General features: G+C 36.9%; 1 protein-coding gene across 7 annotated transcripts in view; it reads right to left on the reverse strand.

Annotated features, from left to right (window-relative positions):
- Nucleotides 1-25820, reverse strand: part of CREBRF (CREB3 regulatory factor) — a 55879-nt gene that overhangs the window by 11169 nt on the left and 18890 nt on the right. For 2 of the 7 annotated variants that reach the window (XM_073889885.1, XM_073889889.1), the window contains exons 2-9: nt 25190-25387; nt 23123-23248; nt 21868-21903; nt 20421-21507; nt 12933-13127; nt 11296-11485; nt 9696-9769; nt 4044-4166 (exon numbers count right to left, since the gene is read on the reverse strand). In XM_073889885.1, coding sequence (XP_073745986.1) covers nt 4044-4166; nt 9696-9769; nt 11296-11485; nt 12933-13127; nt 20421-21507; nt 21868-21903; nt 23123-23248; nt 25190-25198 — 1840 coding nt within the window. In that variant the 5' untranslated portion in view covers nt 25199-25387. The other 5 variants (XM_073889893.1, XM_073889899.1, XM_073889894.1 and 2 more) reach the window with 5 other exon arrangements.

Here is a 25820-nt window from a genome sequence, read left to right on the forward strand (position 1 = left end):
AGAAGGACACTTGATGCATCAGTTCTATCACTAAATCCTATGCCTGAAACTGATAATACAGTATATGTTAACTAAATTGCATTTAAATAAGAATTTAAAAAAAAGACAAAACGAAAAGAACTATAAGAGCAGCAAATAAACACAACAATAATGCTTTTAAAAGAAACGGAGGTGCAGGGCGCCTGGGTGGCTCAGTCGTTAAGCATCTGCCTTCAGCTCAGGTCATGATCCCGGGGTCTTGGGATCGAGTCCCACATCGGGCTCCCTGCTCGGCGGGAAGCCTGCTTCTCCCTCTCCCACTCCCCCTGTTTGTGTTCCCTCTCTCGCTGTGTTTCTCTGTCAAATAAATACATAAAATCTTTAAAAAAATAAAATGAAAGAAAAAGGAAATTAAGAGATAAAAAGGTTGATCAAAAGTGAATTTACCTCAGAAAATACTAAAGATAGGCAAAGAAGATCCAACCCACAAATAGTAAGTCCCTGAACAACAGCAACAACAAAAAACAAAGCAAGGGGGCGCCTTGGTAGGTCAGTCAGTTAAACGTCCGACTCTTGATCTCAGCTCAGGTCTTGATCTCAGGGTCGTGAGTTCAAGCCCTGCATTGGGGTCCATGCCCAGCTTAAAAAAACAAAACCAAAGCAAAGAAACAGGTCAAATACTAAAAATATCTGAACTACATACCGAAAGAGCAAAGTGCACACATGAGACTTTCAACCTAAAATGACCAAACCCAAGACAAAGTTTAGTGAAATTACTGGGAATTAAAGAAAAAGAAAAAATCCTGTTGACACTGACAAAAACAGCAAATGAGTTATAAGGCAAAAAAGTTAGGCAACTATTAGCTTTTTTTGGTGGGGGCAATTATTAGCTTTTTAATAGCAACACTTTATGCCAAAAGAAAAATGGAGAAACATATTTAAAGTAAGGAAAGAAAATGTGAGTCAAGGATTTTGGATCTGGTAAAACTGACTTTTTGGATGTAAAGAGAATATACAAACTTATCAAATTACAAGGTCTTTACATTTAAAATTGAAAAGGTAAAAAGAATCTACTTGTAGTGTTAAGTTCCTCCCTCTACCTAATAAAGGAACTGAAAATGATTTTAAAGAACATGAAAGACAGAAATACACTGAAAAAAATACAATATTAAAATAGCATCAATCCATTTGAAGAAAAAGTCAAGCAAATTCACCAGGACTTCCCATATTTGGGTACTGAATTAATCTATGTAGAGGTAAAAAGTAACTGGTTGTTTAGGAAAAGTATTGATATTTAGGAACTACTCTTTGACTAAGATTTTTCTCCATATAAATACAGTTTTGTTCAAAATAGACTTTTGACCTTGCATAGTGTTAATTTTTTGTATAAATATACTGTCCTTAGTTTTGTTTCACTTTGTATGTACTCTATTTTGATATATATTTACAACTCTACTTTTGAAAAAGTTATTCTGTATATATAATAATTGCATATTCAATTCATTTTAGTATTCTATGAACTTACCTGGTCACTATTTGTAAGTCATTTCCCAACGCTTAGCAAAAAGAATTAACTACTGATAAGAAATAATCACTGAAATACCATACCATTTGGAATACTAAAATAGAAAAATTGTATCTATTTTGTTAGTCAATTATATCACAAATAATCAAGTTAATACTATGTTGTGAACATACAACTTAAGCATTTGAGTAATTTTAATTGGCTTTGTCATGAACAAAAATCTTCAATTTTCTAAAATATGAATGATGGATTACAGGAACAAGGTGGAAATAAGACTTTAAAAAAAATCTAAATGGTGAAGATGTAATATGGTAACATCTACAACTAGTATTTATTGAGTATTGAGGAATTTATGTGCTCAGCAGGGTGCTAAGTGCTTTATATGCACTCTTCCCATTTAATACACCCACTGTCCATATTTTACAGATGAGTAAAATTAGGTTGAGAGAAGTGAAGTCATTTCCCTAGTGTCCTCATGTAGTTAAGTGGCAGGGGGCCAGGAGTTCAATCTAAAACGGATTTCAAATACTCTGATTTTAACCACTATAATAAACAAGCTTTTGTTTTTTGAAAACATGATTTTAATTTTTAGACCAGTGGCTATTGCTAGAGCCACAGAGAAACCTAGCCTTTTTTTTGGTAAAAAGATAGGAAACAAGGCATGCAGATCTAAGGTACCTTAAAATAAAGAGAATGTTTCAAGGATGAAGATAAATGCTCAAAAGTGTCAAATGTTACAAATAATGTCGAGAAAAGGAAATTCTCAAGTAAGCCTACTGGATGAAGCGATTAGCGGGCCACATGTGAACTACTCAGGTCAAATACCACAGAGATGGGTGTTAGATGATAGGGCTAAGTGATGTGGGGGTACTGTGAGCACGGGAACTCAAAGAACTTACTTCTATGCCTGGTTCGGCCATTTATTGATTGTATGACTTATGGCAAGTTACTTTAATACCTTGCTGTGTTTCTAATTCCTCATTTGTAAAATCAAAATAATACCTCCTTCACAGAACTGTGAAAGTAGATAACTAACCAACCTTAACAGACAGGTACTGGATCACAGTAAGTACCCATAAATGTTAGCTGTTTATCCCTTCCTAACACCTAAGGAATCCTTTCCAGGCTTTTGATCTCTCCTTTAAATCTTCTCCTTTTGGCCTTCAAACATGAATGTTGTCAAGTCATGAAACTGTTTTGTCAAAATCTATGTGCATTGCTAATTTTATTAATGATTCCAAATTGCCGTTCAAAAACACTAGAATATTTCACATCCGGTATAAACACAATGCTGACAAGAGAAACTAGTAATTGCAAAGACATGAGAAACTTACTAAGTGCATGGAAGCATTCAATGTGTATTTATCTTTAATTAAAGAAAATGCAATCATTTTGGTAGCTGTGAGAAGTATTTCTCTGTAAACAGAAATAAACTGTTGCTCACTCTACTCCATCTAAACATCTTGATTTCCTCACAGCAATTGCCAGTTTGTTATTCTTTCCCGTTTATTCTTTGTCTTCCATTTTTAGACTACAAGCTTCCTAAGAGTAGTGACCAAATCTCTATTATTCATCCCTGTATCCCCCAACACCTGGCATATAGTAAGCATTGAAGAAACTTTGATGAATGAATTTATAGTAACTGGAAGTAAGAAAAATTGTCTTAACAGAAATGCAAAAAAATTCCAAGATATTTACAATTTTAAAAAATTAGAACAATTTATAGTGTTTGTTACCTTAAAATTCAGGTAAGTAACTAAATAATTATTTAAAAAGTAAGCTCTAATTCCTTTAAGTGACCTGATTCAATACACAGCATCCTGGGGAAAAATGAACTGGAAGAAAATTCTCAGGTAACCGAAGTATGCCACTCTACATAATGACTACATAAGAACCAGTTTTTAAAGACAGTCCTAGAATAAATATTGCGAAACAAAGAATATATAAAACAGCCAAGCCAATTTTATGAGCTTCAGGGTTTTGATGGATTGCACTATGCTGTAATGTCCTTGGGATGCTACTCATCTGTAAGGCGATCTGCTCTTATGGCAGCTAAGCTCTTACACCTCCAGAGTTCTCATGTCTACCTTAGCTACCTCTCTGCTCCCTGTCACGTAGTGCTCTGCCTCTCTTCCTCCCCATGATATATATTCTGTTCAGGGAAAAAAGATAATTAAGTTTATTAGAATCCTGTGAACTGTATTACTGAGTAAAACATATACGTAAGAACCTCTACCAAAGTATAAATTGCAGGCTTGACAGTTGAATCTTTATTTTTCCCATTAAAGGTTAAAGTTGCTAGAAGTTCATCTTTCCTAAGCAGTAAAACAGTTCAGTGATGAAGTCTAAATAACAAATTGTGGTAACCAGCAATACATGTTTATGAATGCAAAATCTCAAAAGACAAAACAACTTGGAAAGAAGAGTAACTACAATAAGAACATTTGAGTTTTTCCTTAAAAGAATGTTTACTATCTCCTTAAATCATATATCTTACACTACACGTTACTGTCATGAATTTATCCAATATTCTTCTTACCAAGAGTATCTTTAATGAGCATTTCAAGCTTCTGCCCCATATTGGGTCCTCTCTCCTCTCTTGGATTCTGTACTCGGTTTACAATCTCTTGCTTGATGGAGTTGATTACAAACAATAAATTATCTGGAAGACAGAACAAGATACTTGGAACATGTCACTAACAGGGAAGAATTTGCTTTTTATTGTGTAGTAACAGTTATTCAGTTAAAAAATGGAGAATTTGTAAGAAAATATTAAGTAGTGATGGTTATAAGCCTTTTTTTTAAATTTAAATTCGATTAGCCAACATATAGTAGTACATCATTAGTTTCAGATGCCGAGTTCAGTTATAAGCTTTTTTTATCCAGAGAAACTAATTTCAAATGATGTGCCAGTTTTGATGACACTGTAGACACATATCAATGTCTACTATCCTATAAGCGACTTAATTGTCTTCATTAAGACCTATGATAGTGCCTGTATATTGAATCATAGGATCTTAGTAAATGTTTATTAAATAAATCAAATGAAGTCCTTCAAGTCCTCCAAAGACAAAACTTGAAAAACTATCCCCAGTTTAAGAAGAGAGTTAACCAAAAGTAAATAGAAGGAGGTAAATAATAAAGAGCAGAAATCAATAGAACAGCAGAAACATACAACAGAGAAAGTTAACAAAGCCAAAAGTGGTTCCCTAAAAAGATCAACAAAATTGATATCCACTCCCACCCTCCATCCCCAGCTAAACAGATCAATCACCTATATGAAAAAGGGGTTATCACTTAAGAATCTGGAGCTACTGAAAAGATAATAAATGCTATGCCGGGGCACCTGGGCGCTCAGTTGTTAAGCGTCTGCCTTCGGCTCAGGTCATGATCCCAGGGTCCTGGGATCGAGCCCCATATCAGGCTCCCTGCTCGGCAGGAAGCCAGCTTCTCCCTCTCCCACTTATGTTCCTGATCTCTGTCAAATAAATAAATAAAATCTTTACCAAAAAAAAAGAAAGAAAGAAAGAAAAAAAACGCTATGCCAACAAATTCAACAACTTGGTAAAAATGGTCACATTTCTTGAAAATGCAACTTAAAAAAATTGACATAAGAAGAAATGAAAAATCTGAACAGCTTATTTCAAGTAAAGGAATTAATTTATCCAAAAACATAAGGGGTTTTAATGGAAAAGTATATCAAATATACAACAAAGAAATAAAATCGATCTTATTAAACTTTTCAAAAAATAGGAAGATAGATCATGGCCCAATTCACTCTATAAGGCCAAAATAACCCAAATACCAAAACCTGACAAAGACATTACAAAAAAAGAAAATCACAGACCAACATCCCTCTTGAATATAGACACACAAATCCTTAACAGAATATTAACAACAGAATCCAACTTAGTTTTAGAACAGAATCTTACAGAATATCTGTAACAGACTCTAATATAAATATTGTCCTTTTTGGACAATATATCACAACCAAATAGAGTTTATATTCCAAGAATACAAGGTTGGTTTAATATTAAAAAATCAGTTAATGTAATTTACCATATTCAGAGGTAAATATGTGATATATTACCAGAATAAGGGAGAACAACATGATTGCTCCAATAGATGCAAAAAAGACCATATGACAATATTCAACACCCATCTGTGATAAATGAAACTACAAAAAAAAAGAGAAATTAAAGTGATAGAGGGAATCTCATCTTACAAAAAAACCTACTGCCAACATCCTACTTTAAGGCGAAAGGCTCCTCACCCCCGAGACTGATTTATTTTTCTTGCCTTATTGAAATACCTAGGACATTGGATAGACATGGTGATTGCCTTGTTTGCAAAGGCATAAATATCAGAAAAGAAGAAATAAAGCCATCCCTATTTGCAGATGATGACTGCTTACACAGAAAATCATAGGGCATCTATATACCTACCACTGGAACTAATAAAACAAATTTAGCAAGATAACAAGATACAAGAATAATATGCAAAAATCCATTTTGTATATTAGCAGCAAAGTTTAAAAATAAAATTTGAAAAATGATTCCGTTTACAGAGTGCCAAAAAATATAAAATATCCAGTAACAGATCTAACAAAAGATGTTAAGCATTCTACACTGGTAACTATAAAAAAAGGCACAGAGAAATTAAAGGAGACTTAACAAATGGAAAGACATACGAAGTTCATGGATTAGAAGACTCCATTTTGTTAAAATGGTAATTCTCTCCAAATTGATCTACAGACTGAAAACAGTCCCAATCAAAATTTCAGTAAGTTTTGTAAAAAGTGATTCCAAAATTTATATGGTCATGTAAATGACCTAGAATAGCCAATGCAATTTTGAAAAAAAAATAATTGTAGGATTAACAAGAACTTACACTTACCCGACTTATGATTTACTATAAAACTAATCAAAATAGTTTGTATCCGCATAAAGGTAGACAAATGATCAATGGAAGAGAATACAGAGTCCAAAAGTGGACTCATACATACAGGGTCAACTGATTTGACAAAGGTGAGAAAACAACTGAACAGGAAAAGGAAGGTCTTTTTATTTTTTATTTATTTTATTTTTTTATAATGTTAATCACCATACATTACATCATTAGTTTTTGATGTAGTGTTCCATGATTCATTGTTTGCGTATAACACCCAGTGCTCCATGCAGTACGTGTCCTCTTCAATACCCATCACCAGGCTAACCCATCCCCCCATCCCCCTCCCCTCTAGAACCCTCAGTTTGTTTCTCAGAGTCCATAGTCTCTCATGGTTCATCTCCCCCTCCGATTCCCTCCCTTCATTCTAAGGAAGGTCTTTTTAATGAATGGTGTTTGATCAACTGGATATTCATATGGAAAAAAACGAACATCAACTCTCACCCCACAGGTAAATAAAAATTAACCTAAAATGGATCATAAACCTAAATGCAAAACCTAAAACTGTATGAATTCTAGGCGAAAACATACAAGAAAATATTTGCATTTTGGAGTTGGCAAAGTTTTTAAGAACACTAAAAATATGAACTACAAAAGGAAAAACAGGCAAATTGGAGTTCAGCAGAATTAAAAATTTTTGCTTTTTGGTAGCTCTTGGGGTTACCCCAGTTTTCCATGACTTGGTTCATTTTCCAATTGGGGATGTCATAGGGATGTCCCTTCTTAGTGTGGTCTTTTATATTTTACTTGGGCACTTGATCTTTAGCAGAAACAATGATGAATTCATTAACTCCTGTATTTACATATTGTTAATCCTTCTCCCTCTAATTTCCAAGGAAATTCCATTTTAATATCTTAAGTGGTATAAATGGTTTAATTCTAAAATAAAGGAGTTAGAAAGGCAGGGTATTGTGCTGTGCTTAATTCTACGTAGTACAAAACATTTAATGCAGAATAACTAAGACCTTCAGAATATAAAAGAATAAGGATAATGGAGTAAATTTTTCATAAGGTTTATTTCACTCTGAGATTACTTCCTTCTCAATTTTTTAATGCTAAATATCCTTCCTTGTATGAAATTACAGTAGTTGTAGGTGATATTCTTTTTAACGTCTTCACCTGGCAAAATATAAAGTTCACAACCTTACAATTCCCAAATCCCAAATTCTTTTTCAAATGTCACTGACTTGTGAATTGCAAATTCCAGAAACTATTGGATTAATAGGTAGGTAATGGATAATAAGTGTTCCACAAAACTAACAGATCGACTGACAGATATTCTGAGGAAACGAGGGCACCATTCTCTCGAGAAATGTACCAGAAACTCTAGGAAGAATTTTCAAACTACATGTGGCAAACTGTACGAGAGCCTCTCATGCGTTCTGAAATGACTTCTAAACCAATAGTTAAGTCTGGCTGTTCTTCCCCAGAAACTGGGGAAGAGAAGCTAGTAAGAAGTGGAAGAGAAATAAATGAATGAGAAGATCCTCTTCCTTCATACTAATTGAGAAGAAAATGTAACTTTTTAAAGACAGGCCTTTTCCTACATGAAAATACGAGATGCTGAACAGGAAAAGGAAGGTCTTTTTATTTTTTATTTATTTTATTTTTTTTTATAGTCAGCTTTAGAAACAAGAAAAATTTAAGAGAGCGATCATAACTCAATTTGAGATAGAACAACACATCCAGAAACACATATACGCCTGGGCCCTTACCAACTCCCCAGGTGTTCCCTACCCCAGAATATATTTACATCACAGACCAAAGCATGTGTGGGGGGCTGTGCATTAGCATATATACAAATGCAAAAATATCTGGCTATACATAATTATGGATATACATATATACATAATTATGGATAAATACATTAACTGAACAACACACAAATAGATGCCTACAACTGTCCAAGGAAATAAGATCCAGAAGGCTCCCAATGGTCCATCACATCTCCTTGTAGCCCAAGTCATCTGCTTCTAAAATGAAATATGAATGCCTATGATATTGTAATTATTATGTGTATATATACTCACAGAGCTCAAAGTCAGAATGCTTCAACAGCAAGAAAGAATAATAGGAAAATGGGTAGATTTCCTTTCCAACAAATCAACTATTGTTTTACATAATTCATTTACCTGCTGACAGTTCCTGAGTGGCCATTAATATATAAAACCATCAGCTCATTTCACAAGTTGTAAACTTCACAATAGGAAATCCTCTTTCTGCCCTCACAAATGGAAACAAGATAATCAAGATAAAGAATTCAGAAAACTGCACAAAGTTTACTGAGCACCTATGTGCCAGATGTCATGTTGGATTTCAAAACATTTCAAAACATTTTGAAACAAATAATAACTGATCATTTTGCCACTCATCCACTTTCAGATACAACTTAGCCCAAGAGCTGTATGGTGAAGAAGACAGTTTTAGAGGCAAAAGAACATACGAACTCTTATGACACCAGGCTTCAGGGATAGTCAGAGAGCAAGGAGGAAAGGAAAGGTAGTTCTTAACTGCAGAAGATCAAAACCAGAGCTTTCCAAACTCTAGTGTGCTGTAAAAGGGTTCCAGGTGTTTGAGATACTAATCCTCTCAGCCCATAGGGGCCTCTCCTCCCATGAGCAGCCTACTCTGATAAATTCCAAGATGCCTCAGAGATGATAATCTTTACATGTGCCATGTTGTGAAAGATTGGGAGGTACCGATCTAAACCAACAGTTCCCAAACAAGTGCTAAGAGAGTTGCCTAAGAGTAATATAGGGCAGTGTTAAAAACATGGACTCTTTTGAGTTCTACTTGCACAGATTCCAATTCATCGGGTCTGGGAACCTGTGAGAAGCCTAGAAATCTGTACTTTTAACATGTACACAGATGATTCTAATGAGCAGTCAAATCTGTAAAACACAGATCTAAATTATCCACTCAGAGATTAAAATAAACACTAGTCACTAAAACTGGCTAACGCAGCAACACAATTGTAAAATGAAGTAGGAGATTATTGTGGTCACAAGTAGACAAGCTCTTTAGGGTAGAGAGGAGATCTGGCATGGGGAGCCACAGATACAGACACTCATTAAAAGGAGAACATGAATGAGTAAGAGTATGTAGCTTACTGAATGAATGGACAAAAAGGAGGCTGGCCTAAAACTTGGCAGCATACAGGGAAAGCAAGTAACAAAACCAAAGAAAAAGAGAGTGGTCGGCAAAGTATAGGAGATTAATCAAATTCTTAAAAGTTTAGGTTTACCATATTCTGTGTTGAGGCCCCATAATTTCACTTTATTAGCTTCATACTGGGCTTTTTTCTTTAATCGACAAGCCCTGTGAAAGGAAGGAGCAATTAGTTTACTTTTTTTTTAAGTGAACACTCAGAATATACTTCTTTTTGCTGCTGTCAAACATTTTCTAATAGCAACCAAAAATCACTGCCTATTGATGTTTATATCAAGGAACTCAGTATCCAAAAAACACACAGTATAATCATTAATCCAAACTGATTTTTGAAAATTTTAGCACATGTCCAAAAATAAAGTTATGATGAATACACTAAAATAAACAAAAACTGACAGTACCAAGAGAATGTAAGTGGAACCATCATATGTTGCTAACTGGGATATGAAATAATACATACTGCTACTCTGAAAAACAGTAATTTTTTTAAAAATTTACTTTATTACTTCATTAATAGCTACTTTGACAATTTCTTATGAAGTTAAACATATACTCCTGGGTATTTACCCAAGAGAAATGCAAACTTATGTTCACACAAACACCTGTAAGTGAATATTTATGGTGGCTTTATTCATAATTGGCAAAAAGTGGAAGCAGCCCCAATGTCCTCATTTGGTGAATGGATAAACTGTGGTATATCCCTACAAAGGAATACTATTCAGCAATAAAAAGGAACTACTACTCTGCTCAACATGGATCAACATGAATCTCAAATGCATCATGTTAAATCAAAGAAGCCAGACTCAAAAGGCTACATATCATATGATTCCATCTATATGACATTCTAGAAAAGGCAAAACTTGGGGACAGAAAACAGATCAGTGGTTGGAGGGATTAGGGGTGGCAGAAAGGGTTCCCTTTACAAGGAGGCATGACGAAATTTTTTGAATGGATGATGAAAAATATTATCTTGATGGTGGTGGTGTTTATATGACTGGATATGTTTGTCAAAACCCATAAAAGTGTACCATAGAGGAGCCTGGGTGGCTCAGTTGGTTAAGCAACAGACTCTTGGTTTCAGCTTAGGTTGTGATTTCAGGGTTGTGAGGTCGGGCCCCACATCGGGCTCCAATGCTCAACTCAGAGTCAGCTTGGGATTCTCTCTTTCCCTCTGCCCCTCCCCCTGCTTTCAGGCGCGCGCTCTCTCTCTCATATAAACAAATCTTTTTTAAAAACCCCATAAAAGTGTACATTAAAAGGCATACATTTTACCTCAAGTAAATCATACCCCAATAAAAAAACTGACTTACCACAAAACAAAGAAAAAATAAAACTATGATAAATTTTTTCATTTTTTTCTTTAAATTTTTTATTGTTATGTTAATCACCATAATCATTAGTTTTTAACAAATTTTTTCATTTTTATAATATAATGCATTTGAGTCCATTCATCTCTCCCCTTTAAAAGCATAACACCATCTTTTGGTATCATGAAGCGTAAACAAAGCGTAAATACCATCTTTTATTTTTAAAGGAAAAATTACAATGCTCTCATTATAATATTTATAAAAGCATATTTCTGAATAAATGGTTGACGGTTATCTATAAAACCTCACTGAAAGTCTAACCTCATCACCTAGACTTTATTTACACAGGTGAACACGAGTAGCATTTACCTGGAAGCCAGCTTATTTTTTTCCTTCCTTGACCTTGGCCGGGCTGTTAAGGGAAGCTCACTGACCGGAGTCAGATCACTAATCACCTTATTCAGTTTCCGTAGTTCATTGCCTATCTGGAGCAGTTTTTTAGGATTTGGAGTCAGGTCTTCTACATCAGTTCTCCGTGACTTCTTTACTGCGTATTTTCCTATAGATGGTTTAAAAGAAGTTTAAGGTAGATCATTTTATTTCACCAAAGATACGTTCTACAGGCATATTTTAAAACCACATTTCTCCCTTCCCTCTTTTTTCTTTTTTAGAAGTCTTGGCATGTTTCAGAAGTCTCAGCACGATATGCTAAAAGGGCTAGCCTCCTCTCCTTCTCACCTTGTGCCTGCAAGAAATTGGGGAAATATGTCACAGCTCCAGTCTTTGCCAAGTCCTTCTCCACCTTAAAGTTTCTAGCCCTGGTACGACAGAATCTTAATTATATGCATGGTGGTAATAAGGATCGCAAACTTCAGGACTGGAGTGCAAGTTCACTGCACTCAAAAATCAGGGCTAGGGTAGAATATACACCCAGAAAAGAAATAGGAGATTTTACTCAAACCATGATGTTTTGATGCTATGATTGAAAATTTCTCAGACATATACTCTGGTGCTGGACTCAAAAGGCCAACAAATAAGGACTGTCTTTTTTGAAAGCTCTTCTTTGGTTAGTTTGATAAATAACATTACAGGAGACTTGGGGATCTTGCCCTATCACTGCAGGTAAGAGGGATAGCCTGGTCCTCTTAACTACAATATACCAAACAATTTTCTAGTACTCGCCATGTGCTACCTAAAGTTATTTATTGGACCTGTCTTTTCATTTCTTGTAGAAAACTGATCTGAAGGCAAAAACTAGGTCTATTCACTAAGAAACACTAGAGTACAGACTGAGTGCCAGCGGAAAGGGAAAATGAGGTACAAATATACTTCTGATATAATTCCTGTGTAAAAACAAAGTTGCTTAGCAACTTACATCTGTAGCATGAGAGATTACTAAAACTGTTCACTGAGTGCCAAACTTACTAGTGCCCTCCCCCTTTTCAGTACAGATTTTGGATCATACAAAATAGAAGAAGAAATTCTACTTAATTACATCTTCCTAGGTTCACAACTGTAAACTTCACCTGCCTAAGATTATAAGCTTCTCCCAACTCCTATCATTCAACTCCTCTCTCCATTTCTTTTCTCTACAATCATTCCCTTTCCTCTCCCCTCCTCTTTTCTTCCCATTTCCATTTGATTCCAATCTCCCTATTTACATTTCAGCCTGGAGACGAGACAAGAATGGAACAGAAAGATGCTGGAGCTCATTCCCCTTTCTCCCCAACCCTTCTGGTTTATTGCAACTGTGAATAGAATCAAGAATCAATCAGCAGTCTCCTGGTCACTCGTTTCTGCACGGAGCTTCCTCCCTGTTTAGGTGATGGCTCTCACCACCGGCAAAAGCTATTTGTGAGTATCTCTGCAGTGATAACAAATATAGCAGCTCTACTGTTCCTCTCTCCACTTCGCTAGGAAGGGCTGAATATGTAACTGAGTAAACATTATGGTTTATGATCTCTATTTAAAGTGACACGAAATGTTTGACCACAATTCCCTCTCACCATGATGTAAGCCATTTTTCTGATACATATTACTTGGCAAGGTGTCTCGGTTCCATTCAGATGGCCTCAGCATCCTCTCTTGCTGTGACGGGGTGAGCTGTTCACTGTACTCCCAGAAGTACCTTCTTTTACCTCTCTTCCGAGAGGATATTGAAGTCATCTCCTTCAAGTCTTCCACAGAATCATTTTCATAGCCTTAAAAAAAAAAAAAAGGAAAGAAATTGGGGACGGGGGGGGGGCTTAAGTTCCATAAATTTCAATAAAGCAATCAGGGCAAATAAAAAGATCTCTTCTATTTGTCACTTGATATATTTCCTTTCATCTGAAAACATCACTGGCATGTCAAAGATAACAGACTAGGTCTATAAAATGACATTTAATATGGAGCTGTCTAACTCATAAAATATTCAGAGACTAATAAACACAGGTAACTATACTGTTTATTCTCCTTATAGTTCTCTTTGGTTCATATAAGTTAGTGTGTGACATCCTTTTTTTGTATCTTTACATAGGCTCTCACTGAGAGAATAATGAAATATAGCTCCAGGAACGTCAAATGTACCATTAGATCATGATACTAAGACCCCACACTGTGATTTTAGAATGACTTCCTCTTAAAATGTGTGCATCCAAAACATTCCCAGTCAGACAGGTGTGTGCATTTCTATGATGGTATCCTACCGGTCAGAATTTTGTGAGGCAGCAGTGCTTTTCTGCCTACCTCCCACCCTACCCCTTTGGTAAAAGTACAAAAACGAGAGTTCTCACACAGTCTCTCAAATAAAAACATATATGCCTAGTCTAATATTTTACTGGAAGCAATCTGCATTTACTTCACTTAAGAAGTTATCTTCCTCACTAATGGGGAGTTTCAGAAAATAATTACGAGTTGCTACAACTGTTGGTCAGACCTCACGCAGGATGACCTACAAATCTAAAATACCCTCAGAGAATGCCCATCTTAGTGTACTCCACATCATTACCACTATGTACATGGGGGAATGGAGACGGGCCCCATGCAGGACGTATGTAACACTACGGTGGCCAGGAAAACTTGGGTAGCACCGGCCAAGCAAAATGACCATTTTGTCTCCTAAAAACATGACTTCTCTGGAACCGACACTAAGAAAGAGATGACACCTGCATGTTTTGGAAAAAAGAATTTCAGAATTTTACCAGGTTTTCTTCAGATTAAGAATGAATCAAAAATATGGCTCCATTTATATGACATTCTGGAAAGGGCAAAACTGCAGGCAAAACTAGAAAGTGGTTGCCAGGAGTTGGGGGTGGAGGGGGGGCTGACTCTAAAGGAACATAAGGTGGGGGCAGCTGGGTGGTTCAGTCTGTTAAGCATCTGCCTTTGGCTCAGGTTAGGATCCCAGGGTCCTGGGATCGAGCCCCGCATCAGGCTCCCTGCTCTGCGGGTAGTCTGCTTCTCCCTCTCCCTCTGCTGCTGCTCCCCCTGTTTGTGTGCTCTCTCTCTCTCTGTCAAACAAATAAATAAAATCTTTAAAAAATAATAAAGGAACACAAGGGAAATTTAGGGGGTGATCAAACTCTTCTTTATCTTGATGGTGGTAGTGGTTACCAGCACTACATGCACTTGTCAAAACTCACAGAAGTTTACACTTAAAGAGGGCAAATTTCATACTTGTACTTATTATACTTCAATAAACATGACCTTTAAAAAAAAAATCAATTTGGAGACCAGAATGATTTCAGGGCAACAATCAAGAGAAGCTTCTGTAGCACTGCTGGTATTCACAGCATTAAAGTGCACATGCGGTAGTTTAAAACAATATGGCAAGGAATGTGACAGTGAACTTTAGTTCTTTATTAAGAAATGATGCACGAGGGGCGCCTGGGTGGCTCAGTCGTTAAGCGTCTGCCTTTGGCTCGGGTCATGATCCCAGGATCCTGGGATTGAGCCCTGCATCAGGCTCCCTGCTCAGCAGGAAGCCTGCTTCTCCCTCTCCCACTCCCCGTTTGTGTTCCCTTTCTCACTGTCTCTCTGTCAAATAAATAAATAAAATCTTAAAAAAGAAAAAAAAAAGAAATGATGCATGAGTCACACAATCATTTCTAGAAATCTGATTTTTAAAAATTGTTAGATACATAAAGCAATGACAACTTTGGCCTATGTATTTGTGCCAATGTGACACTTCAAATTAAGGATTTCACCTTGTTCCAGTGATCAACCTAGCTTTGGGAAAGATGCAAGGGCCACACAGTGCCACCAGAGATGGTGTTTTCGAATCACCTGGCTCCACCAGGCCAAGAAAAACTTACTGGCTCAAAGAAACTACTGGTTCACAGAGACTAACCTAGTATGGCTGGGAACACCTCCACACAGGCAGATGGACCAACAAAACACTCCCAACTTCCCACCAATGTTAAGAACTGGTGTTACACACACACACACACAAACCCCAAAAAACCAACCAACCAAAACAGAAACAGACCCACAAATACAAAAAACAAACCATATACAAGATTCAGAGGGGGAAAATAGGTAAAGGGGACTAAGAGGTATAAATTTCCAGTTACAAAGTCAGTCAGTCATGGGATATAAAGTACAACTCAGGGAATAGTCAATAATATTGTTAATAATTTTATATGGTGACAGACGGTAACTAGATTTAATGTGGGGGTCATTTTGTGATGTATATAAATACTGAATCACTGTATTATACACTGAAAGTATTATATACCAACTATAATTAAAAATAAATAAAAATTTAAAAAATAAGTAAAACAAAACAAAACAAAACAAAAACCCAACCTTTGTATGGTGACAGACAGTAACTAGACTTATCATGGGGATCATGTTGTAATGTATAAAAGTATCGAATCATTATGATGCACACCTGAAACTAAGAGGATACTGTATGTCAATTATACTTCAATAAAAAATAAGAAATCTACCCTAGCCCAAAGCATAAAGGAAACTTTTTCATATACAGCTTCCTCAGGCATCCCATTCCTCTGACAATTTATTTGATATTCTCCTCCATTTAGCAACTCTCCTCAGGTGGCCTGGATTTCTGGCAAAACACTGTCCTTCTCATTAAATGTACTTACATATTTCACTTATAGATATTTTATTTGAGACTTCTAAGAGCCCAATTAAAAAAAGGTGTTATTAACCCCATTTACAAAAAGAAACATGCTCATGGAGGCTTTAAGCGAGTTGGCAGAGTTGGAACTGACTCAAGTCCCATGACTCAAGGAGTCTAACTCCTACTGGGCTTCTTTACTTTTCCTGTACCCACCTAAATGGTCTAAATGGATTTTTCTTTACATATATCCCATTGTTAAATTCAAAGAATAATAAAGATTTTTATTTCTTCCATCCCACTCAAATTAGTTATCAGTTTTATTTATATATGTTCAGCCTTTTCCAAAAAAGCATTTAAGGGCCATCAGTTCTCTTTGACCTAATATTTTAACATTTTCTAATAACATACACCATAAATTCACCATAACACACATAAACACAGTCACATGCACACAATGGGTTTAAGATGGCCACTTTTCAATACAGAGACCACTATGAGCAAGTAGAATGCAGAAAAATTATTATTCCCAGATCACTGGTCTAGCATTTAAGGTAATTAAATCTCTCTCAACGTATATTCTAAAGAACACGATTATCGTAAGATATGCCTTCATCCCCAAGTGAGTTCTGTGGTCAAATAAGGTTTAAGAAACTCTCATCCTGCATCTCTCTCTTGCCGAGTCACACTACACACAAGCAGATTAAAAGACGAAGAAATCAGGGGTGCCTGGGTGGCTCAGTCATTAAGCCTGAGTTCAGGTCATGATCTCAGGGTCCTGGGATCGAGCCCCACATCCGGCTCCCTGCTTGGCAGGAAGCCTGCTTCTCCCTCTCCCACTCCCCCTGCTTGTGTTCCTGCTCTTGCTATCTCTCTCTGTCAAATAAATAAATAAAATCTTTAAAAAAAAAAAAGACAAAGAAATCATAACAGTAACTAAACCCACTCAACTCTAAGTTCCATCAAGACAAGGATCATGTCTGTTTTGTTCATCTCTGGATAGGCAATATCTAATACACACAGTGCCTAAAACAAATGTAGGCACTCAAACATTTTTTTCTTTTATCAATTATTTATTTTTATTTATTTATTTTTTAAATGTTTTATTTATTCATAAGAGTCAGAGAGAGAGAGAGAGAGACAGGCAGAGGCAGAGAGAGAAGCAGACTCCCCGCCTAGCAGGGAACCCGATGCGGGACTCGATCCCAGAACCCTGGGATCATGACCTGAGCCGAAGGCAGACGCTTAACCATCTGAGCCACCCAGGTGCCCCACAAATCAATTATTTGTTTAATGAAACATTTCCCATGAAGCCTTTTCCCTTTTCTTTTCATTTGCTGGACCACCATACTGATCTAACTCATTCCTTCCTGACATGATTATCAAATGGAAGTCAAAAAGGCTACATTTATTGTGTAAAATTCTAACCACACATCTCTGGTTAGTGCAGACTACTGGTAAAGTCAATCGTGAAAATGTTTAGTACAGATTACAAAACAAACTTTCATTCTGGGGGCCCAATTCTTAGTATTACAACCATGTAATCCCAATGACCCCAAACGGTCATAGCCTGTTCACAGAATAGGCTCTATTAAAACTTGGGAGCAAGGCCAGAGTAGGGACTGAAACTCCATTTTACACCTTTCCTGGAGCTTTGTAGGCTCAGGCACTGTTGTAGCCAACTGCCAAGAAACAGCATCAAGGGAGCTAGTCATCACAAAAGGGCCTTTGTAAACTGCTGCAAATTAAACCAATCAACCCACTCTAAAACTAGCACTCTGAAGAAACTATAACTATCCACTTTTCTGCTTCAAAGAATTTCTTCCTGCTTCTCACCAATAATTCACTTTTGCATTCCTGAAGTCACTTGTTTAGCTCTTTCTTCCAAGAAAAAGGGAAATTTTCATTAGCAAATGTGAATAAAGCCCAAATAATACCACAAAATAGTGTTGATTTTGTGGTTAAATCATGTCGTTCATTAACATTTGTGAGAACTGTCCAAGTAATACTAACCAAAGAGGCTTTATTTCAAGTCAACTGGAAGTGACTGAATTAAATGCCATCCAAACATTTAGCATTGTTAAACAGAGCCAAGAGGAGAGTTTTACTCAGCCAAAGCATCTCTGTTTCAAAGCAGAGTTGGTTAACACCAACAAGCTCACAAATCAGGATTCCTCTATAGGAGACAAGGCAAGAGAATGTGGCATGACAGGACAACACCAACTGTAACACTGGTGCCCCCTCCCTGAGTGTCAAAAGGTTGACAAAATGGAAATGAGGGTCAACTTACTAAGTGATCTCTCTTCACAGACCTATTCATCTCTCAACACATTTATCCAGGTAAAAACACATTAAAAGATAAAGATGAATTTAATGTGCAGTTGAAAGCTAAAGAAAAGCAAAACTACAACCACAAGTAGGGTAGACAGTACAGTCCTTGGTGACAGCAGGATTTACTGACTCCCTCTGATCTACATGTTCCTTTAAGCACCTACTGGGAAAAGTATCTTTCTCTACACTTTCCATTTCTTTTAGTTATTACCCATCTCCCCTTTGTCTCACCCTTCCCCTACCCTTCTACCTTGATCCTAAACATGGAACTCAAAGCAATAAGGCTGATCGGTCAGACATGGGGCGCCTGGGTGGCTCAGTTGGTTAAGCGACTGCCTTCGGCTCAGGTCATGATCCTGGAGTCCCGGAATCGAGTCCCACATTGGGCTCCCTGCTCAGCAGGGAGTCTGCTTCTCCCTCTGACCCTCTTCCCTCTCGTGCTCTCTATCTCTCATTCTCTCTCTCTCAAATAAATAAATAAAATCTTTAAAAAAAAAAAAAGGCTGATCGCTCAGACATGGAAGACTACTCATAGATAGCACTCTGGTCTTCCCATGGGAGGGAGCTATATAACTTAACACTAGCTATAAAGACAACTTTCCCTGAAACATTTCAAAGCAGATTTTTTTAAAGATTTTTAAGTAATCTCTACACCTAATGTGGGGCTTGAACTCACAACGCCGAGATCAAGAGTCACATGCTCTACCAAGTGAGCCAGCCAAGTGCCCCTCAAAGCAAATTGTATTCATTTGTTGAGAGAAAAATTTTCCTCAGTAGAAAAAATAATTGTTCTATCTAGACTATGCAGAGTTCTAAAGTAAACCAAAAAAAGGCATAAGCCCTTTTCCTCCAGATTAAAGTACTTTTCCTTACTTGAAACTTAACCCGAGTCAAACAACTTGGTTGTATCAAATACACAAATCTAGGCATTTGTGTAATAGAAAGATTTCACTAAAGGAAAATCTTTCAGCAATAATAGTGCTTCACCAGCTACAATATATCTACCATGGCTTAAAAACTTTTCTGAAAATTAAATACCAATCTTTATACTGCCAGAAATTCCAGCAATCGTGTAACAAAAGGGCTCTCTTTGACAATTTCTAAGGTTTTAAAAATAACAGTTTTTTTATGTACAAGTTATAGCACCAACATTATTTTTTTTTAAAGATTTTATTTATTTATTTGAGAGAGAGAATGAGATAGAGAGAGAGCATGAGAGGGGAGAGGGTCAGAGGGAGAAGCAGACTCCCCGCTGAGCAGGGAGCCCGATGTGGGACTCGATCCTGGGACTCCAGGATCATGACCTGAGCCGAAGGCAGTCACTTAACCAACTGAGCCACCCAGGCGCCCGACCACCAACATTATTTTTGAAGAAAATAACTTTTGCTTAAATTTGAAGATCTTCACTTCTTTGTGCATTTTGAACTGTGTGCCACTTGGCAATACCATTTTCATAAATACTGCACAAGCCAACAGTGGCAACAGCCCAAGCATGTAAATGCTGAATGAAGTGAACCAGTTCTCACAGGTTTCATTTTCTTTCTCCCTTTTATTTATATGTGCTGTATATAAATAAAGCAGAGTATCCTTTATGCTCATTAAATCATAGCACAGATTTTTCTTAAATGGAAAAATACCGTGTGAATGAAAGATGGGACAGACACAAAGAAAATGCTCTTTTTTACATTATTCATTAAGTAGGCCTTCTTGGTATTAAGCATGAGTAATATAAACCATCATTACTTGGTTTACCATTGTGGGCACTCCTAACTTGCCTCAACTATAATAGAGGGGGACATGTACAGAAATAGGAATATGTTTAAATCAATCAATTCTTGGCATCTTTGCATAGCTGCTCAAGAGAGTAACAAATTAGGTCCCTTAACATAAGATAAATTAAGAAGAAGCCCTCGAAGAATCAGCCTATGAATCACTATATGAGCAAAAGTGATCATTTTAGAACTGCCTGAATAGAAAAAAAGCAATTACATATCTGAACCAAGATATTAAGTCACTTAATCCCCAAACTAAGACAAAGAAAACATCCATATCTCAGGATAGGAGAAAGGTCAGTCGGGTAAGTCTCCAAGCATTACCATACCTGGCTCAGAGAAAGTGTCGCTAATATCATCATCTTTGTCATCTTCATAATCCTCTTCCTCCTCTTCCTCCTCTTCGTTTTCAGAAAGTTCGTGCTCACTACCAAACCCTTCATCATGGTCCTCATCATCAACATCCTCCTCGTCTTCCTCGTCATCCTCAGGACTGCATTTGGTTGGCTGTTCACCCAAGTTGTCAGAGACAAAAAGGGAGTAATTGTGCTCTTCTTTTTTCTGGGATGAATCTGAGACCAATGTGCTGGCAGAAAGGCTGCTACTCTCTCCTGCGGCAATGGACCCAGGACCCTCCTGGGACAGGGGACTGAGCAATAGTTCCTGGGTTTCTTTAAAAGGCAAAGCTGGAGTGGCATGACCCTGAAGAGGCTCCATCCCTTTTCTCTCGGGTCTCTTTGCTACTACACCACAGTAGCAGGTATTCTCCTTTGCTGCATCTGCGTGAATCTGGCTCAACAAGGGCCGGCTCTGCTGCACTGGGTTGATCTTTACCTTTGCCTTTTTTACATAGTCTTTACATTCAACATGAAAGTTCACCTTGTCATTATGATACATGTTGGTCTTCACCATGATCTGTGTGCTTGAAGTGGGTTTACTTGCTTTTTGGACACAGTCTGACAAAGGGACCTCAGCCTGAAGAGTTTTAGAAGAACACACAGGGGCAGCTGCTCTGCTTGAGATCTTTTTACTAGGGAATGAAGAGGGCAAGGGATTTTGTTTGACACTGAAAAGTGAATCAGGGTAATAAAGGGAATCGGAAACAGACTGAGAGTCCTCACTATTAAGCTGGGCCAAAGTTGGAGTTTTACTTATGACCTCTTCATCTTGGTAAGGGCTAGAAAAGTCATCAAGACCCAAGTAATCCACTTCTTTTGTTCCCCAGATGTCACAGCTGGTTAGTTTGGTGTACTTTGTTAAGTCTTCACAGTATGTATCCCACTGTTCCCAGTTTGAGGTTAAAGCACCCTCATTATCCAGGACATCTGTGAAAGACTCCAGATTTTCAATGTCTTTGCAGTCCTCCAAAGAAAGGAAGTTGTCTCTAGGATTCTGTTGATAGTTCATCTCTCTGTCCTGAGAAAAGTTTAAAAAAAATCGCACACCATATTTTAGGAAAGAAATATTCACCTCCATCCTCACATCCATGTACCAAATTGATAAATCAGTACTTGACCTCTGGTCTGTTTTAAGATAAAGGCTATTTACATGTCACTTTACCAGTCCATATAATATCATTTCCCTGGGCAAGGAAAAAAAAGGGAAAATATGCCCCTTTAGAGGCTCAGGTATGGTCTAAATATCAAGGGCTCTTGAACTTTACTATAAACACTCTTCCCGGAAAAAGGTTTACATTTCCTGATATTTGACTTAGAAGGATTTGGGGATCTCCTCTGAAACAAGCTTCAATTACAAAGCAAATAATGAAGACCTTACCTTCATCACAGAAGAATTTGTCTTCTTAAGTGAGAACTGAAATACAGAGGCAAAGTGCAAACCAAAGAAGAGTTGAAATTCCACCACAGAAGGATAAGATCTTTGGTAAGGCCTTGTTAACAATGCTTGGGCATGGGGACTACAATACTCCTCATGAATAGAGATAGGATTTTAAAAATATGTTAGTAAGACTATGCAGCCACTAAAAAGAATGCAGTTAAAGTCTCATGTACTAGCATGAGAGGCTGCTCACCAGATGTCTTTACGTTAAAAGGATCAAGTTACAGAATACTGCATCTATGAATGTGTCATCCAATTTAAAATACTCATGTACTTATATATGAACAGGAAAAACTCTGTTAGGAGTACTTATCTTTGGGGAAAAGGGTTAGAAGGTGGAGGTTCAGGAAGGAAACGAGGACATTTTCGGTTTGTTTTGACTTTTCCATTTGGGGCCTTTCTTGTTTTGCTTTTGTTTATGGGTGTGTGTCTCTGTGTTCTAAGAGCTTTAAGGAAGTACAGTTTGCAGACCGCAAAATTCACCTGTATTAAGTGTACAATTCAATGATTTTTTAGTAAATTAACAGATTTATATATTTAGTTTTGCATTCATGTTGCTTAAGCTGTATGTAATTAAATTCTTCTTAGGAATCTTATTTACCTCGAGAATAAGTGATAAGTATACCACCTGGAATTGCTACTTTTACCTCATATTCTCTGTGTCATATGCTTTGCTTAATGTTATCATTCTTAAATATCCCAGTTGAAGAGTTCTTCAGCAGTCAGGCATAACAAAAAAGACAGCTTCCCATCCTCATCATCAAAAACTGGACTTGAATATATTTAGATAAACTCTCCTCTTATTATTTTCTTTTATGTGTGTGTGCATGTATTTATATAAAAATAACAATTATTTTTATAGTCATAGTCATATTTTAAAATTCCAGTATAATTAACATATAGTGTTATATTAGTTTTAGGTGTGCAATATAGTGATCCAACAATTCTACACATTACTCAGTGCTCTTAATCCCCTTCACCTGTTTCACACCCATGCCCTCATCCACCTCCACTGCTCTTACTATTTTCAATGGGTTCATACAGCCTTCTAAAATTACTAGACTGACAGTCACAAGAATCAAACTTGACATCCTTTTTTCTGTTCAGGCATTTATAAATAAAAAAACTATACCACAACATTTTTACCCCAATTAAATAAATCAATTAAAGCAGAATCCAAGAAAACGTTACTTACCAGTTCATACATGAAATCTGGATCTGAACTGTTTGCTAAGAGATCTGTGCTCATCAGAGTCTGTTCTGAAAAGGTGTGGCTTCGAAAGGCATCCCCAAAAGGCGGATCCATTCCGCTTACACTAGGCTACAACAAAGTGATTTTAACTTTAGAAAGTTAAAGACTACTGCAAGACCACTCCAAGACCAATTTATTACACGCAACTCCCATACCTACTAACTTACTAGTTTCACAACAATTCTGTATATTTTCTACTCTTTAGCACATTTGAGAGATTAAACTAACATTAAACTATGAACTTAAATTAGGAAAATAATGAAGATGCATTAAAAATAGAAAAAGAAATAGTGGCAACTGTTAATAATACCTAACTTCCAAAAATTAAAGCTTATTTAGCCACTAGAATCAGCATTCACTACCCTAATGAGTACTTTTATTCGGCTATATAACATTTCTTCAAATCCACCTCTAACAACATTCCCTCTTCTATCTCTCCAACATGGAGAATTCTCTATTTCCTGGGGTCTGCAGAGATAGCAAGTCAGTCTCATTCTGTAGTCCTACGTGAGTCCAGTGTCTTATTTCCCCAAACAATCTGGAAGACAATCTGGGCACCGTTAGTGCAACCAATGCCTCCAGGAATGTGGTGATGAAAACAGGATCAGTCAAATATCCAAAAATCTTACTGGTGAGACCAGAAACTTGGGCATGAGCTCAGTAGCCTTAATCCTGATCCCAGAAAAGGGTACAATTCATTCTGTAATAAAGAAGGGAAAAGAGACTTGGCACCCAGAGCTGATGCTCCTTCTTTTCTCTCCACCCCACTTTTCCATTCCAACATCTATATAAATCACTCCAGAGGGAAGTCAGGGCCTACACTCCTAAAGCAGCCCAAGTAAGTGAAAAGGCCTCCCTCTGAAATCTAACTTGGATGAAGGAAGAGGATGTGAAAGAATAAAAATTCCCTCTTTGCCTTTTTGTTCTTATTCTGCAAGTTTTTGCTGAAACTTTAAAAAAATTCTATCAGTCTATTTGCTTACACTTCTCTATTCAAATACCTTCTACCTACCACAAACTGGCCTTCTTACATGCTCTACTCTCATGTTTTTCTTTACTGGTACTTCCCAATCCAGTCTTTTCTTTCTCTAATTTTCCCCAAACCTACCAGGCTGCAAGCTCAAAATAAGTATGTTATAGCTCTAACTTCAAGTATTCCACAAATAACAAATTAAACTCTGAATGGGAAAGAACTCCAAATCAGTACGAGCAGTCCACTTGGCCCAGAGATTGGGGTGGAGCTAGGGCACTGGTCTTCTTAATATCAGCTAGCTTTCTTCGCCTTTGCTACCTGCCTCTGAGCCACTGGAGAATCCCAGCAAGTTGCTTATTTTCTGTGCTCAAGGCATAACTCTGCTTGGCCCTACCTGAAGCCACCTAAGAGTCCCTGCCCTCTCCTTATTTCTAGGTTTCTCCTCAGCACTGAACCCAAAGAGAGAAAGGCATAAGAGCTAACCACTGGAGGAGGACAGGAAGAAGTGTGGATGTGCAGTGGGGACACACAGGGCTTCTTTTATTATTTCAGAGATTGCCTCAAACCAGGACTGATCAATTCAAAGTAGTTACCATAACATAAATAGATCTGATCATTCTCAATAATCTTTTGTGAGTATATGTGTATGTATGAAAGAGAGAAAGGTTGAAATCTCTCACCATTTCCTCTTAACTACTTTTAAATTCAAAAGGCATAAATGGAAAGGAATAACTGGGAAACAGGAAGTAGACAAGGAGATGGAAGTGGGCTTTCTGTGGCAGATTAATTTTCAGGGGAGTTGGGTGAGCCCGCCCACAGCCAGCAGATCTGTCCCCCTTCTAACCAAATTTTCATTCACCAGGTTTCCCGTGTCAAGCTCATTAAATTTCAAAGTTGTAGCAAAGGAGGAAATAGAAAATGTCTTAAAATGTGAGTTTGTCAAGTTGTGTTAAGATTCAAAGAACTTACAGAACCAAGAGTACTGGCTTTCTGCAGTGGGAAAATATAAAACTTTGCACCTACTCTGTATGATTTACCTGAGGCATTTCCAAGCCCAGATCCTGTGAGTCCGATCCCAAACTTTTTTTTTTCCTTGTTTGTAAATTCTTTTCCAGCTTTACTTTTAATTTCACGATCAAAGACGATTTTCACAATAAATGGCAGGTTTTCCCACAATGCCTTCAATTCAAATGCTTGGATCACTGCTTTTTATTTTTTAATATTTCTGTGTGAATCTGTCAAACAACACAAAGTAACTTCACTGAGCACCATTAAAAACAAGTTGACCTTTCAAAAATGACATTAACAAAGAACATTTTAAAGGAGTCTTATAGTTACAATCTCAAGAATTTGGTCATTTCTTGGTACTAACTATCCTGAAATTCACCATTTCTCTCTTTGTTTCTAAAAAAGGATAGGTCAATAACCAATTGGCAACATTAAAAAAAAAACCCTGACAAAATTAACTGAGGCCTATCTTCCTGAAATACATCTAAAAGATCTATTGTATCTAATGTTAAAGTAAAGCTCCCATTCACTTTATGTTCTGTATGAGAAAATGTCACAACATTTAATTCTATCTATTGTATAATCATTACTATAAAATTAATCTACATTTTATATCTCTTATAAATCTACAAGAAGAGTAATGAATACATAAAGTCAACA

The sequence above is a fragment of the Callorhinus ursinus genome, unplaced genomic scaffold (assembly GCF_003265705.2).
Source record: "Callorhinus ursinus isolate GAN/ISIS: 27379988/994484 unplaced genomic scaffold, GSC_fseal_2.0 scaffold3, whole genome shotgun sequence".
NCBI lineage: Eukaryota > Metazoa > Chordata > Mammalia > Carnivora > Otariidae > Callorhinus > Callorhinus ursinus.